At 38.1% G+C, this 13531-nt stretch overlaps 1 protein-coding gene across 3 annotated transcripts in view; it reads left to right on the top strand.

Moving 5' to 3' along the window:
• The first annotated feature begins 517 nt into the window (after window positions 1–517).
• Window positions 518–13531, top strand: part of homer1b (homer scaffold protein 1b) — a 35171-nt gene continuing 22157 nt past the window's right edge. The window contains exons 1-2 of one of the 3 annotated variants that reach the window (XM_077562156.1): window positions 518–1009; window positions 12287–12443. In XM_077562156.1, coding sequence (XP_077418282.1) covers window positions 1005–1009; window positions 12287–12443 — 162 coding nt within the window. In that variant the 5' untranslated portion in view covers window positions 518–1004. Of the gene's footprint in view, window positions 1010–11984; window positions 12444–13531 lie in introns of those variants that run through there. The other 2 variants (XM_077562157.1, XM_077562155.1) reach the window with 2 other exon arrangements.

Below are 13531 nucleotides of genomic sequence, written 5' to 3'. Positions count from 1 at the left end.
ACAAACTCAGAAGGATTTTGGAGCCAGATTAGGGCTTACATCTTTATAATTATAATTTATCTGATTTTTTTTTGCCATCGTCATCTGCGGAAGTTGAAATACGAAACATGCCCATTTTGGCAGGAGTAAAAAGTAGGTGAGAAGTAAAAAGTTGTCGAAGAAAAGCAGATAGGCCTAGATGAAATAAAACTAGGCCTTTTTTATTGTCTTATTTGTGCAGGTGTTAACAAGTGTGTGTCCGGTGCAGCTTTAGCCTAATTTGGTCAATAATGCCTCGAAAAGAAACCAGTCTCTTGAGAATCCAGTGACGTCACTGCGGAGGACGGTGCGGTGACGTTGGAGGTTCGATAGTGACGCGCTGCTCCGCCGTGGGAGGAATGCATCATTATTATTCACAACGAGATGTGGAAACCTAATCCAACATGTATCATACATTTTTTTATACGCATTGTTTTTTATTCATGCATTGTCACGATAAATAATATAAATCGACTGCAGACTAAGGAGAGCAGCGCAGAAATGATGCACTCATAGAAACGTGGGGGTGTAGCCTGTGAGCCAATGGTAATAAGGGAGAGGGAGGCGGGTGGAGGCTGGGTGATGCTGCTGTGTGTTATCAACCGCCTCTGGTTTGTCTTTCCCAGTCCACGCAGCGGGGCTTCTCCACCCTCCTCTGCCTCCTCTTCCTCCTCCAGCTTGGAATCTGTCATTGACGCCTCAGCCTCGCGGCACCTCGTCGGATCTCCAGCTCCGGCGCCGGGAGGGAGGACGATCTTGGGATTGGGAGCCATGCGCACGGCGACGTTTCTGCGTGGGTCCGCACAGTGACAGCCAGTCGCGGGGGATGGAGCGCTTGTCATCGCATTCCTGCAGACGCAACCGACGGTGATATAGCAAGAGGAGGCTGCGGTGTGGACACAACAGCATCATAAATACGCAGCGTCTTATCCGAGGGAGATTGCTTCTTGTTACCAGAGGTGTCGCCTTGCGTTTCAGCCTCAACAATGGGGTAAGTGATTATTATCACAGATTGGCTCACACTAGCCTCCATGGACATGTGAAGAGACAACGCAATGGATGCGTCTTATATTAAAAAACAAACCAAAAAAATATCAAAATGCACATTCAGATTAACAGTGGTGTGGTTGATCATGAAATGCTATCCAAATGGATGTTATTCCTCTTAATTAGGTCTGTTAATAAGCTAGACTTGAGGCCCAACATGGAAAGTTGCATTATACCCAACTTTCAGGATCCGAATTGTGAGTTTGCTCCCAAAGTAAGACAAAACGGAAATCCAAAAGTTGTTCTCCCCTAATTATTTTCCATATAAATTACATTGTGACAACTTATCAAGTGTATTGAAGTCCAGTACAAAGCTGAAGCAAATATTTACTGGTTGGTTTGATTGGCAATGTAAAAACTGGGGGGCCATATACACCATATATAAGCGCATATAATAGACAGCATCTGCTAAGTCTTCATTTTTAATACATACTATAAAAGTGTCTGAACCTGATGAGCAATCTTTATGAAATGTATTTTAACATTTGACCCTGCATGGACATATTCATTCAACTTCAGTAAGATTTGATATGATGAAATAAAGTCCCTTCCCCCTCCAGGCTGCCTCCCCCTCCTTGTTTTAAAATCAGGTGAAGTCAACCCCCAAAATTTCTTTAATATGTTTTATGCAGCAGCACTATAAACACAGTATTCTGATTAATACTGCATTTGTGGAATATGAGTTAATAGCAAAATACTTTTTTTTTTTTCCATTCAAGCTCGGGGGCGGCCATTTTGCCACTTGCTGTCGACTGAAGATGACATCAGAGGTGCTCAGGGCTCAGGTAACGATCAATCACGACTCACCAGTTTTCTGAAGCTGAGCCATGATTGGTCGTAACTTTCGGCCCTACTGTGATGTCGTTTTCTGTCGACAGTAGGTGACAAAATGGCCGTTCCATGAGATGGATAAAAACTGGAGGATTTTGCCATTTCACTCGAATTCCACAAACTTAGTATTAATCATCGCTTAGACTAGTGGGAGCATACATGACTTATTATTGTGAAGAAAATGTTTGGTTTGACTTCTCTTTAATTTCATACCATTATTGAAAGTAATAATGGCGCATCGCCATCACACTGCGATACATTATAGACAGTTATGTAAGTTTTGAACACGGGTATAAGTAACAACAGGATTTCTTTTCCACGTTATCAGACATCTGTGTTGTGATATTCTGTCTGTACATCCTGTTCCGGGTCTCGGAATCGCAACAATCCTTGAACACTATTTTTGCGACTGAGAGTGGCATCTTGTCTCCATGGTAGCAGCTGTGACCTTAAATATCTCCCACAACTTGCGCCCACCAGCGAGATGTACCTGCTTGGTGTGCAACAGCGCTCATTTTCATGACTCCCACCCGCCCATCTTGCGCCCAGTGGTCCCTAACCCCCACCAGGCCTCGCTTTCATTAACAGATGTCTCCCACAGTTTAGTGGGATTAATGACCCGCCGGGAGGTTGATAATATGGTGCGAGGAAATGGTGCAATTTCAGCCAAAACTCCTGCATTAGCTATAATGCGCAGAAGGCTTCTACGGAGCGCATTCACACCTCCCACAGTGTGGGCAGCACATCATCCATCCATCCAACCGTCTCCCACCTCGCGGCAGCTCTTGCCGAGCTCTGCCACGCTGGTGACTAAGTTACTATTATGCAACTGACTCAGTGAGTCAATTGATCCCCACTGGAACATATCAGATCACAGAGAAGCCCTACGCGTTGGTATGTACCTGCACAGATGCGTTGAAAGTGCCTAAAAGTGTCATTCTGACACCTAAAGAATCATGTTTCAACTTCCTGGTTCAAGACCTAGTCTGCTTCTTTGTCAATGCTTACATGCCAACCAAAGACAAAACTGTTTGTTGTCATGGCAACAAGTAAGTATTGACGTTAGCAGTATCAGCTAAACTCACCATCCATCCCTTTTTTCCCTTTTTTTTTTTAAACACAGTGCTTGTCCTCATTAGGGCAACAGGACTGGACTAGTCAACAGCCAATCACAGGGCACAAATAGACAAAGAGATTCATAACTCCTACTTTGTTAATTAAAGGGGAAGCCAAGTCAAACAATTTATTTACAATAATTCTGATTAATATTGCGTTTGTGGAATATGAATTAAACAGCAAAAATCCACGTGGCCATTTTATTTCTTGCAGTCGACTGAAAATGACATCACAATTAGGGCTCAGGTAACGACCAATCAAGGCTCACCTGTTTTGAGGGTTTGGTCATATGACATTTGCAAGCTGAGCCCTTAGGCACTATTCTGTCTGTTCAGAAATGTAATGATAATTAAAAAAAAAGTTTTACGTTACTAATACTTAAGAACAACAACGTCTAATAATGAATGATCATTTCCTTGCTTAATATTTTGAATTTCCAATTCTTAAAAATCATTTTTTTTGTGAATTTTCTCATTTTATTTCATAACACAAAAGACAAACATCACAAACATAACCAACAAACCCCGAAAAAAACATCAACAAAAAAAATCTGACCGACAAGCTAAACCAAGGACTATGCAAACCAAACAAATATAATTTTGTCACAACACACAAAAAACGGACATCACAGACAGAAATGACCAAAAAACTCAAAACATACTGTACTTGTTCGAAACATACATATTCACATAACCTACAGATATATACATGCACACATATCCTACTCAACACTCTCACATATACACAAACACAATATATTCCTGGTGCTACTTTCAACATACAGTCTTTATGGAAGAAAGAGGAAATCAAACCCAACAAACACTCAGAAGACCAAAAAAATAAAAATAAAGAAGACAATAATTTATCAAAATGGTAAGTGAATGATATATCTAATACATTAATTTAACTAAATAATACTAATAATACTGGGCTAATGACAGGGCCTCAAATATTTGCTTCCAAACAAAATGAACATGAACGTGAATTTCTAATTCTTTTTTGCGTGTCTTGAAGAGTAGTCCTTCTCAAACCTTGTACACCACCTAAAAAATACTGAACTCTCCACCACTTATCATGACCAACATTATGCATGCAAAATAAAGACTCCATAAAAAGGAATTGGGCTTAGGTATCCATTGCATCAATGGACCAGTTACTAGCCACAATTGAAGAAAGCTCTCAAAAAATATATAATGATACACAGACAGACTAACACTGCAAGAACTACAACTGAGCAAAAATTGGGAAAAATTAGCAATATTTGTATATATATACAGTATATAATTTTTTTTGTTTAGTTTTTTTATTTAATTTTTTATTTTTTTTAATATTTATTTTACAATGTTTAGCAAACTTAAAAATACTAGATCTGTGCAAGTACCGGGGTGATACCCAACCTTATTTCAAGGTATCGATACCAGGATCGGGCCGCACTCTTGTGGCCATTTTGCGACCAGGAACTAGAAATGAGGAATTAGAAGGATAGAAAATTGCCATTATTTTCATGCAATTTTAAGGAAAATGCTATATTTGGATATATAGGTCTTTCTTTAAAATAAACTGTCATTGTTTTTAAGTGGGAATTTTATGTATAAAAAGTACTCTAGTAGTTGAGTACTGGTATGAAAAAAAGTGGTATCGAACATCCTTATAAAAAATACAATATCATAGCGTTTTCATGAAAAAAGTTTTATTCCTAAAAAGTATATTCAATATTTCTGTAAAATGACTTCACTTAAATTTGAACATCAATATAAAATTCAAATGAATACAAATTGTACTCACGTGAAAGTTTTAAAACAAATAATTTTTAAAGATGAAATGAAAATATGTTGCAGCAAAAAGTTAAATACAAATCCATTATGTTGGGCAGTGCTACTATTTCCACGCTTTGAATCACTGCTGTAGAGCGAAGGGCACTTTTACGACACTGAGCTGGTACCAGTATTGTTTTTTATTTTATTTTATTTTATTTTATTTTATTTTATTTTATTTTATTTTATTTTATTTTATTTTATTTTATTTATTTATTTATTTATTGCAAAAGAACACAGTAGTATCTTGCAAAAGGTATCGATTACTACATTCAACAGTCTACCTTAAAGGGGCAATAAGTGATCAAAAACAAAATGTCCTGCTTTCCACCAGGATGACAAACTCCTGTTTGGGCCTTTCTCCTGTTTTCCTAACTTTCTCTTAAGTGTAGTGTGACTTTCCTTACCAGTCCATCATCACCCTTGGTTCAATACCAAGCCTCTTTCTGCTTGCTGTTATGACACATTTGGGAAATGTCCAGGGTAGACAACAATTGGAAATATCTATCAACATCCTATAAAAATATACCATCAATCCCAGTTTTCTCTCTCCCGTGTTTTCAATAAGTGTGGCCTGTAGGGGGACGTGTGTTTGCAGTAGCGCACAGGTCATCTAAGGCACTTTCAGTAAATAGAGCAACTTGAAGCACACTCATTAATAACCCCACTCTGCTTAACGTGAGCTCAACTCTTTCTAAAGTGTCTCTCTGTGGGATTAATAATAAAGAAAAAAAAAAGCTCTCCAAAGAAGGCAAGCTACTTGGGTGCTGGGTGGAAGTCAACTTCAAGGTATCTAAGGAAAAAGAGCACTCCAATTATGTAATGCTTGTTTTATTCTGCAGAAAAGGGGGCAGCTGCATAGTTAGAGGGAACACGCTGAAGTGGAAAATAGCATGCAGCCTTTTGCATGATGAAGTGACACACGTGAAAGTAGTTTGACATTATTCACATCTGTGCAACAAGCCCCTGCAGTCAATCATATAGACAACACTTGTCACTCCTGCTACAACTTTAGAAGGCCTGAAGGATTTTTGTGGCACAACGTGGTACTACACTGAGAGCGTACATTTTAAATGCAGACGTACTAAAGTATTTAAAAATACTTAGAGAAGTGTTCATATGTCCAAAATGTTCGTAAGTTGAATGTTCCCACTGCATGTAATATTAGGTGAACCAAAATATTACAATTCAATCTCCAATTTTAATACAAAGTTTTATACAATTTGTACTCTTTTATCGGATCTCTATGCAAATGTACCCATTGTTGTGTGGCCAGTAAGTGTACACAAGCAGTTTATGGAATCCTTACTTCTCAAAAACGACTGCATCATCTGCTCTTGCTTCTTTGCATTCATCGCATCACCCTTTTTTTCTCTCCCTTCACCAGGCTGCCTTCAACAGTCTCGTAGCATCACCTGCTCTTGTGTCACGCAGTGCACACACTGCACGCCAGCACAACCGATCCCCCTCCACTTCCCCTTGTTGTGTAACTAAATCTATTATTGTGATTAATTCTGCGTGCAAGGGGCAAAATATTAGAAACAGCTCTCACATGAACGACAAGCACAATAATAAACTTATATTTGAAATAATATCTCTCAGTACCTAATGAAGTGCCTGATGAGTATATTTAGCCACTGATGACCACTGCGAAATCATTATGAGTGCAAAACGAGGTCAATTTATTGCAACAGACCTCCAGGAAAAACTATTATGTAATTTGTCTGCTGATTAAAATGAATAGGAAAACGGTTTAATTTAAAAGGGCACATGAAGATTTATTTTCTCAAAGGGGAATGTGGCACCCTGTAATATACTAATGACCTGAAAATATAATAATGCCTGAAAATGTAAAAAAAAAAAAAAAAAAAAAAACACTTTACTCAATCAAAAATGTTTTCTAATTTGATTATTATTTTATTTTATATTTATTTATTTTTATTGTAATATTTTTTTATAACTAATATATATATATATATATATATATATATATATATATATATATATATATATATATATATATATATATATATATATATATATAACAATGTAATACTGTATTACGTTATGATATATCACAGAAGAGCAGTTTTAATGAAGTGGGCGGGGCTTACTTTGATGCACTCCCCGCAGAGTTGATTTAACACTAAATAAATCAACTCTTTCAAATAACTCCAAAACTCACCTCTTTTTAGATCGGGCAGTCTTAAAAACACACTTTCGGGGTTGGAATCAACTCTGAAACATTTAACACCAACATTTTAACACTTGCTGTGAATGAATATAGCAGTCTTAGATTCTCTAAACACAACATGTAGAAACTTTGGTCAAGTTTTATGTGATCAGACCCACTTGTGTCAAGTTTTGGTGGAGGGTGTGGATCCAAACACTAGGAAGTAAACGGCGGTGAGGCTGAGGTGCTCAAAAAAAGTAATTTAATTAAACAACACAAAGGCAAAAAAGGTGCTTGGTTATTCAAAAAACAAAATCCCAAATTCCAAATCAAGCTTCAAAGTAACGCATACACAAGGAACAAGACGTGACAATGACATGATATGGATAGACAATGAAGCAACAAGGATTGAAAGAAAGCAGGGAACTAAATACCACACACTAACGAGACAACGAAAGACACCTGGACAAAACACACGTATCTGAGGGAGCTGATTGGATGACACGATGAACCAAGATGACAAGCACTGGTGGACATGACATTTGACAAGACATTGATAAAGGGAGACACAAGGAAAACATGACAAAATCCAACCAAAACCAAACCAAACAAAAACATCATGACAACATGAATATTTAATAAATCCCAAATAATGTAATAAGGTATTACATTGATTAATATTGTGCTTGAGGAATATGAATTAAGGAGCAAAATCCATTTGTTATATCCATCTCAGGGGTGGCCATGTTGTCACTTGCTGTCGACTGAAAATTACATCAAGGATGCTCAGGTGCAGAGGTAACCTAACGGCCAATTACGACTCAGCTTTAAATGTCACATGACCAAATTCAGAAAACAACCGAGCCTTCGGAACTGTGACGTCATTTTCAGTCGACAATAAGTGACAAAATAGCCGCCTCATGAGATGGATAAAAACAGATGGAATTTGCTGCTTAATTAATATTAAGATTACATACTACATAGACATATTATTCTAAAGAAAATTATTTGGTTGACTTCCCCTTTTATTGTAAAAACAGAAAAGAAAAAAAATGCTATCCAAAACAATCCACCATTTGAATATAAGAGGACGTATGCCTTTTTTTTCTTTTCTTTTTTTTTCTTTTTTTTTACACCTGGTATGTGTCACACATTGTAACAAAATACTCGGGTGATTGCATTCATGTGCGAATCAAAGTGCAGGAATGTTGTGGTGTTTGATGCGCGCACAAGTGAGCGACAAGCGATGCCAAATTAGCCGCAGCTTTGTCAAATTATGCAATGCGATAGGACGCCAGTTGCCAAGCAGCTATTGCACAGATCACACAGACGGGGGCCCGCGCTTGTGTGATGTGTGCACAGTCGCAATGACTCACAGTTCCGCCACTTGCACTGCTGTCCATGATTATGATAATTTGCACTCCACAAGCAGCTTTGTGGAGGAGTAATCAGCCCAAATTCACTCTCGCGCTTCCTCTGCGCGCCCCGCTTCCCCCGTCACGCTCCTCCCGACTAACTTGCCTCTGTTTCGGTGTTGTTCTGTCTTTCCCAGGCTAATCACACACAGGAGGGGTACTGCTGCTGAATTTTAATATTCATTTATACACCAAGCCTTTGATGTCCCCCATCACCCCCTCAGTGCGGTGTAAGCACTTCTCTATCTCCCGCTCTGCCAGCACTGCCAGCTCAGAATATCTCCCCATGCACCCTGTGCTTCGACTGCGTGCGTGTGTGCGTGTGTAGCCTACTGACTGGAGGTTCTGCCCGAAAAGTCGACACAATGCTGGGATGAGGGGGATGTCAGTGGTTTACAAAAAAAAAAAAAACAATGAAGCAAGGCATACATGGTAGACAGATAAATGAATGGAGAATCCAAAGACTTGATGCTCCACTGGCAGGGGTCAATCCCGACTCTTCTTTGGGCGTCACACAAAGGTCAATAAGGAATTAAGTCATGTCAGATGAAGCCATCATGGAGCTTTGGTTTAAATCCACTAACAATAATTTAGAACTATAAGGGAATAGGTACTGCATATATAGGAGTCTGCTGCTTGTCCTTTCATGTATAATCTGCTGCAAACTCATTTTTGTCATAGGCCACGTCATAATTATGTTTTCCCTCGCCAGGCCGTTTAGTTTTGAACTAAGGATGTTCGATACCACTTTTTTCCCCAGACCAATAACAGTACAAATACTACTTTGAAACATAAAATTTGCAAAAATCAAAACAATGAGAGCTAACTCTAAATACCCATATCTTCCTTAAAATTGCATGAGATTAACGGCAATTTTCCATTTTTCTAATACAAGAGTGACCGGGTACCGATACATTGAAATATCTGACTGATACCGATACCTGGTATCGGTACTCGTGCATCCCTACTGTAGTGTTAACCCATATAAATGTATACTCACCTCAAATTACTATTACTATATATATGTTATATACTAGTTTTCAATTTGGATGTTTTAACCCCTTCAGACCCAAAGATAATTGCAGCAAACATGACATATTCACGTGTCTAAACCAATAAAAGGCATCATTTGTATGATGTCAACACTTCTGCTTCATGATTGGATCCTAGCTAACCAATCACAATCGCAAGTTGATTTGCATGATGTTCATGTTGTTGCATATAAGCTTGGTAAGTTTACAGCACGTCACAGCCATATTATCCTGGCGTCCACTTTAATATATATATATATATATATATATATATATATATATACAATTGTCACAACAACAAAAAATGCCCAGCAGAAAAAAAAGCTTACTGCTTACAAAGCAAGTGCACTAACCACTACAGCATCTATCCAGACAAGTTAAATTGCGCAACATTTTTACTTTACTTTTTTTTTTTTTTTAGTGTGGTGGGTGGATCCACTCCTAATGACATCACAAAGGGCCAACAGCTCGTTTTCTCAGGTTGGGAGGGGCTGGTGCTTGGAGAGTAAAATGACCTAGAATTACTCATAGAGGGGCGATTGGAGGAAAACACAACTTTGGTGATGTTTTTGGTGAGGAATTAGCATTTTAACATGGCTAAAAGCTCCAAAAAGTAGATTTTTCACATTGCTGTCCCTTTAAAGTGTGCTGTACACCAACTATGACATGAATTGCGATGTATCACTAACCTCAGTGTTGATTAAATGAGTTAAACGATGATTCAAAAGAGGTATAAAAACCCCAGTCTTTTGAATGGTTCCTGATTGAACAGCTCCCGTTAAAGAGCCATAAGTCCCATCACTACTCTAAATAGTCTTTATGTTTTTTTTTTCCTGTTGGAAGGGAATAGTGAAAATGTTCAAGATGTCCTTGCGACAAGAAAAAACATTAAAACTCTAGGCGAACGTCCGGCAAACATTTGCGAAGATTGAACAAACCGCAAATCGCTACCCTCCCTAACACGTGACCCACAGTCGGCTACAGGCTTTAGCAAGAAACATGAAAGAGACATGCACAGTATGATTGGCCTTCAGGGGCCACATAAAACGATGTAGCGGGCCGAATCTGGCCCCGGTGCTTTACATTTTATAGCTACTTTTTGAACGTTTTCTGTTTTTTTTTCTTTTTCTCCTTTTTTAATTTTTTTTTTCACAGTTTTTTTTTACACTTGGGGATTTTATCTTTTGGTTTTGGACATTTTCATGGTTATTTTTGGCATTTCTTATTTTATTTTTGGACATCGTTGCTACTTTTGAAAGTTTTCAGTTTTTTTCTTCTTTTTTAATTTTCTGACTTTTTGTTTTTTGGCAATTCCAGAGATATTTTATGGTACCGGTAATTTTCAGCTTTTTCTTTGTGGACATTTTATGGTTACATGATTATTTTTATACTGACACATTTTCAAAACTTTTTCATCTACCTCGCATCTCTCTTTTTAACTATTTACTTAAAAATATGGACTGTGGCAATTTTTTTTATATTTAATTATTCATTAAAAATCTAAATAATCAATTCATTTAAATAATATTTTATCTAAGAATAAAACAAATCCATATGCAAAAAATAAATAAATAATTCTACTATTTTTTTTAGCGATCCACAGGAGAGGGACTAAAGAGCCACATGTGACACAACGTGGCAGATTTAGGACTCAGACGCAGAGATAGGGGTTTGAGGCCAAGGCAGATATTTATTAAACAAAAAAGTTACAAAAGTTTGGCTATACAAAGTTACAAACCAAAGTTCACACAAGAGACATGACAACAAGGCTGAGGACTGTGACTGGCTTGAGTGGCTCTGACGAAAACACTTTGGCACAAGACAGGGGAGACGCAGACCATTTAACACATGAAGGTAATGGCAAACAGGTGGACACAATCAGGAATCAGGGTTGACACTGACACCACATGAGGAAGGGCAAGTGACCTGAAAGGAAAGGAGTCAGAATTTTCAAAATAAAACAGGAAATGACAAGACAACCTCACCGCGGTGTGACAACATGAAGTAGACATGCACAATATGATTTGCCTTCACGGGCCACATAAAATGATGTAGCGGGCCGAATCTAGCCCCCTTGGCTTTAAGTTTGACACCTGTGATCTAATGTCATGCATGTTAAAGTCAGACGTGTCTTTAACACATCTGACATCACCATGTGATGTACAGTATGTTTTTATTCTTTATTCTAAAAATAGCACCCAAAAAAGTATTTTAAAATCCTGTATGTTTTACATGTGCTGTCTGTAAACTAAGTTGGATAATTAAATCCAGTTTGAATCTTCTGATTAGTTAACCAAACTATTAGGACGTGTTTCTTTGACAGGTGCGCTTTTTCCTTTGAGAGTGTTCCACAGGTTCTGTTTCCATATACACAGAAGAAAGTGAGTCCATGTGGAAAGTGGTGTCCAGCGGGGTGTGTCTTTGGCAGTAAAGCGTGGCCCACTGTCTATATTTAGCCCTAAACGCTCTCTTTTCTCCCCTGTGTGACCCTCGCGCCGCGCTGCAGACATTCCCATATCGGCGCATAGAGAGACGCCGCTGACTGCAAAAGAGGGCAAACACTGCGAGAGTTTATGGTGCAGTCGGCTGGTCGTGATGACGACAGAACCGCTCTCCACTTTGTTTATACATGCACATGCTGGACAATGCGCATTCGTAGCGGTTTTGCTTTAAATTTCATTTTTTTCTAACGATGGAGGATGGCGAGCTGGTTATTCGGTTGCCCGGGAGATCCGGTGGCGACCCGGTGGACAGCAAGAGTTTCCACGCCGGCGTCGGGTTCGGAGAGACGTTGGTATTGCGGCACAAAGAAGTTCATAACTTCTTTTTCGTCCCCTTCAGGGAGCAGCCCATTTACAGTACGCGGGCCCACGTCTTCCAAATTGACCCCAACACCAAGAAGAACTGGCTGCCCACCAGCAAGCACGCCGTCACCGTGTCCTACTTCTACGACAGCACGCGCAATGTCTACCGCATCATCAGCCTGGATGGTACCAAGGTGAGCTGAAGTGCAGCATGCATTTTGCATTTTCTTCAACTGCTGATCACTGACTTGCTTTTATCAAGATGTTGTCCTTTCATAAAACCTGTCAGGAGGTGCTTCTGTTCTTAAATTGCTCGGCACAGTGAAAGCATTGCACTGGATCACAAGACTTGCAGCTCAGGTTTCAATGTGTGCGAGTTTGTATGAGTGCATATAAATACTATTCGCACATGTACTGTATTTGCAAGTTTGGCTACTTGGGATATACCAGGGGTCAGCAAGCTTTACTGTCAAATGAGACATTTTAGGCCAAATAAATAACAAAGAATCTGAATAGAAACTGTGTTAGTGTAAGTCTAATGTACTGAGGGCCCAAGAGTTAATTAGAGCCGCACCAAAACAAATATTTTCAGATTCATTTTCTTCTACCTTTCAGCTTCTGTTTTTTGTATTTTTAATTATTTGTTTTTTGTTGGTAAATTTTTCACAATTCGTTTTTCTTTTCTGCCTTTCTGTTAAATTTCTGACATTTTGTAGACATATTAAGGTAATTGTCTGCCTTTTTTTTTTTTTTTTTTAATTTTTGGGACATTTTACAGCTATGTTTTGACTTTTTTCACAGTTTTTTTTTACACTTAGGGATTTGGACATTTTCATGGTTATTTTTGGCATTTCTTATTTTATTTTTGGACATTGTTGCTTCGTTTTCAGTTCTTTTCTTCTTCTTTTTTAATGTTCTGACTCTTTTTTTTTTGTGGCAATTTCAAAGATATTTTATGGAACCGGTAATTTTCTGCTTTTCCTTTTTGGACATTTCATGGTCACATGATTATTTTTATATTGATTAATTTTCAAAACTTTTTTGTCTACCTCTCGTCTCTCTTTTTCATCTCTCTATTTGGCAACTTAAAAAATTGGACTCTGGCAATTTTTTATATTTTATTGTTCATTTAAAAAAAATCAAAATAATCAACTAATTTAAATAATATTTTATCTAAAAATATAAATAAATCAATATGTAATAAATAAATAATGTCTAGTAGTTTTTTTTTCTTCTTTAGAGAGCCACAGGAGAGCTCCAGAGCTGCAAATTGCAGACTTTT

This window comes from Vanacampus margaritifer, chromosome 3, assembly GCF_051991255.1.
Source record: "Vanacampus margaritifer isolate UIUO_Vmar chromosome 3, RoL_Vmar_1.0, whole genome shotgun sequence".
In the NCBI taxonomy this organism is placed as follows: domain Eukaryota; kingdom Metazoa; phylum Chordata; class Actinopteri; order Syngnathiformes; family Syngnathidae; genus Vanacampus; species Vanacampus margaritifer.
Note: the sequence above shows the minus strand (reverse complement) of the source record. Positions and strands in the feature narration are given on the sequence as shown.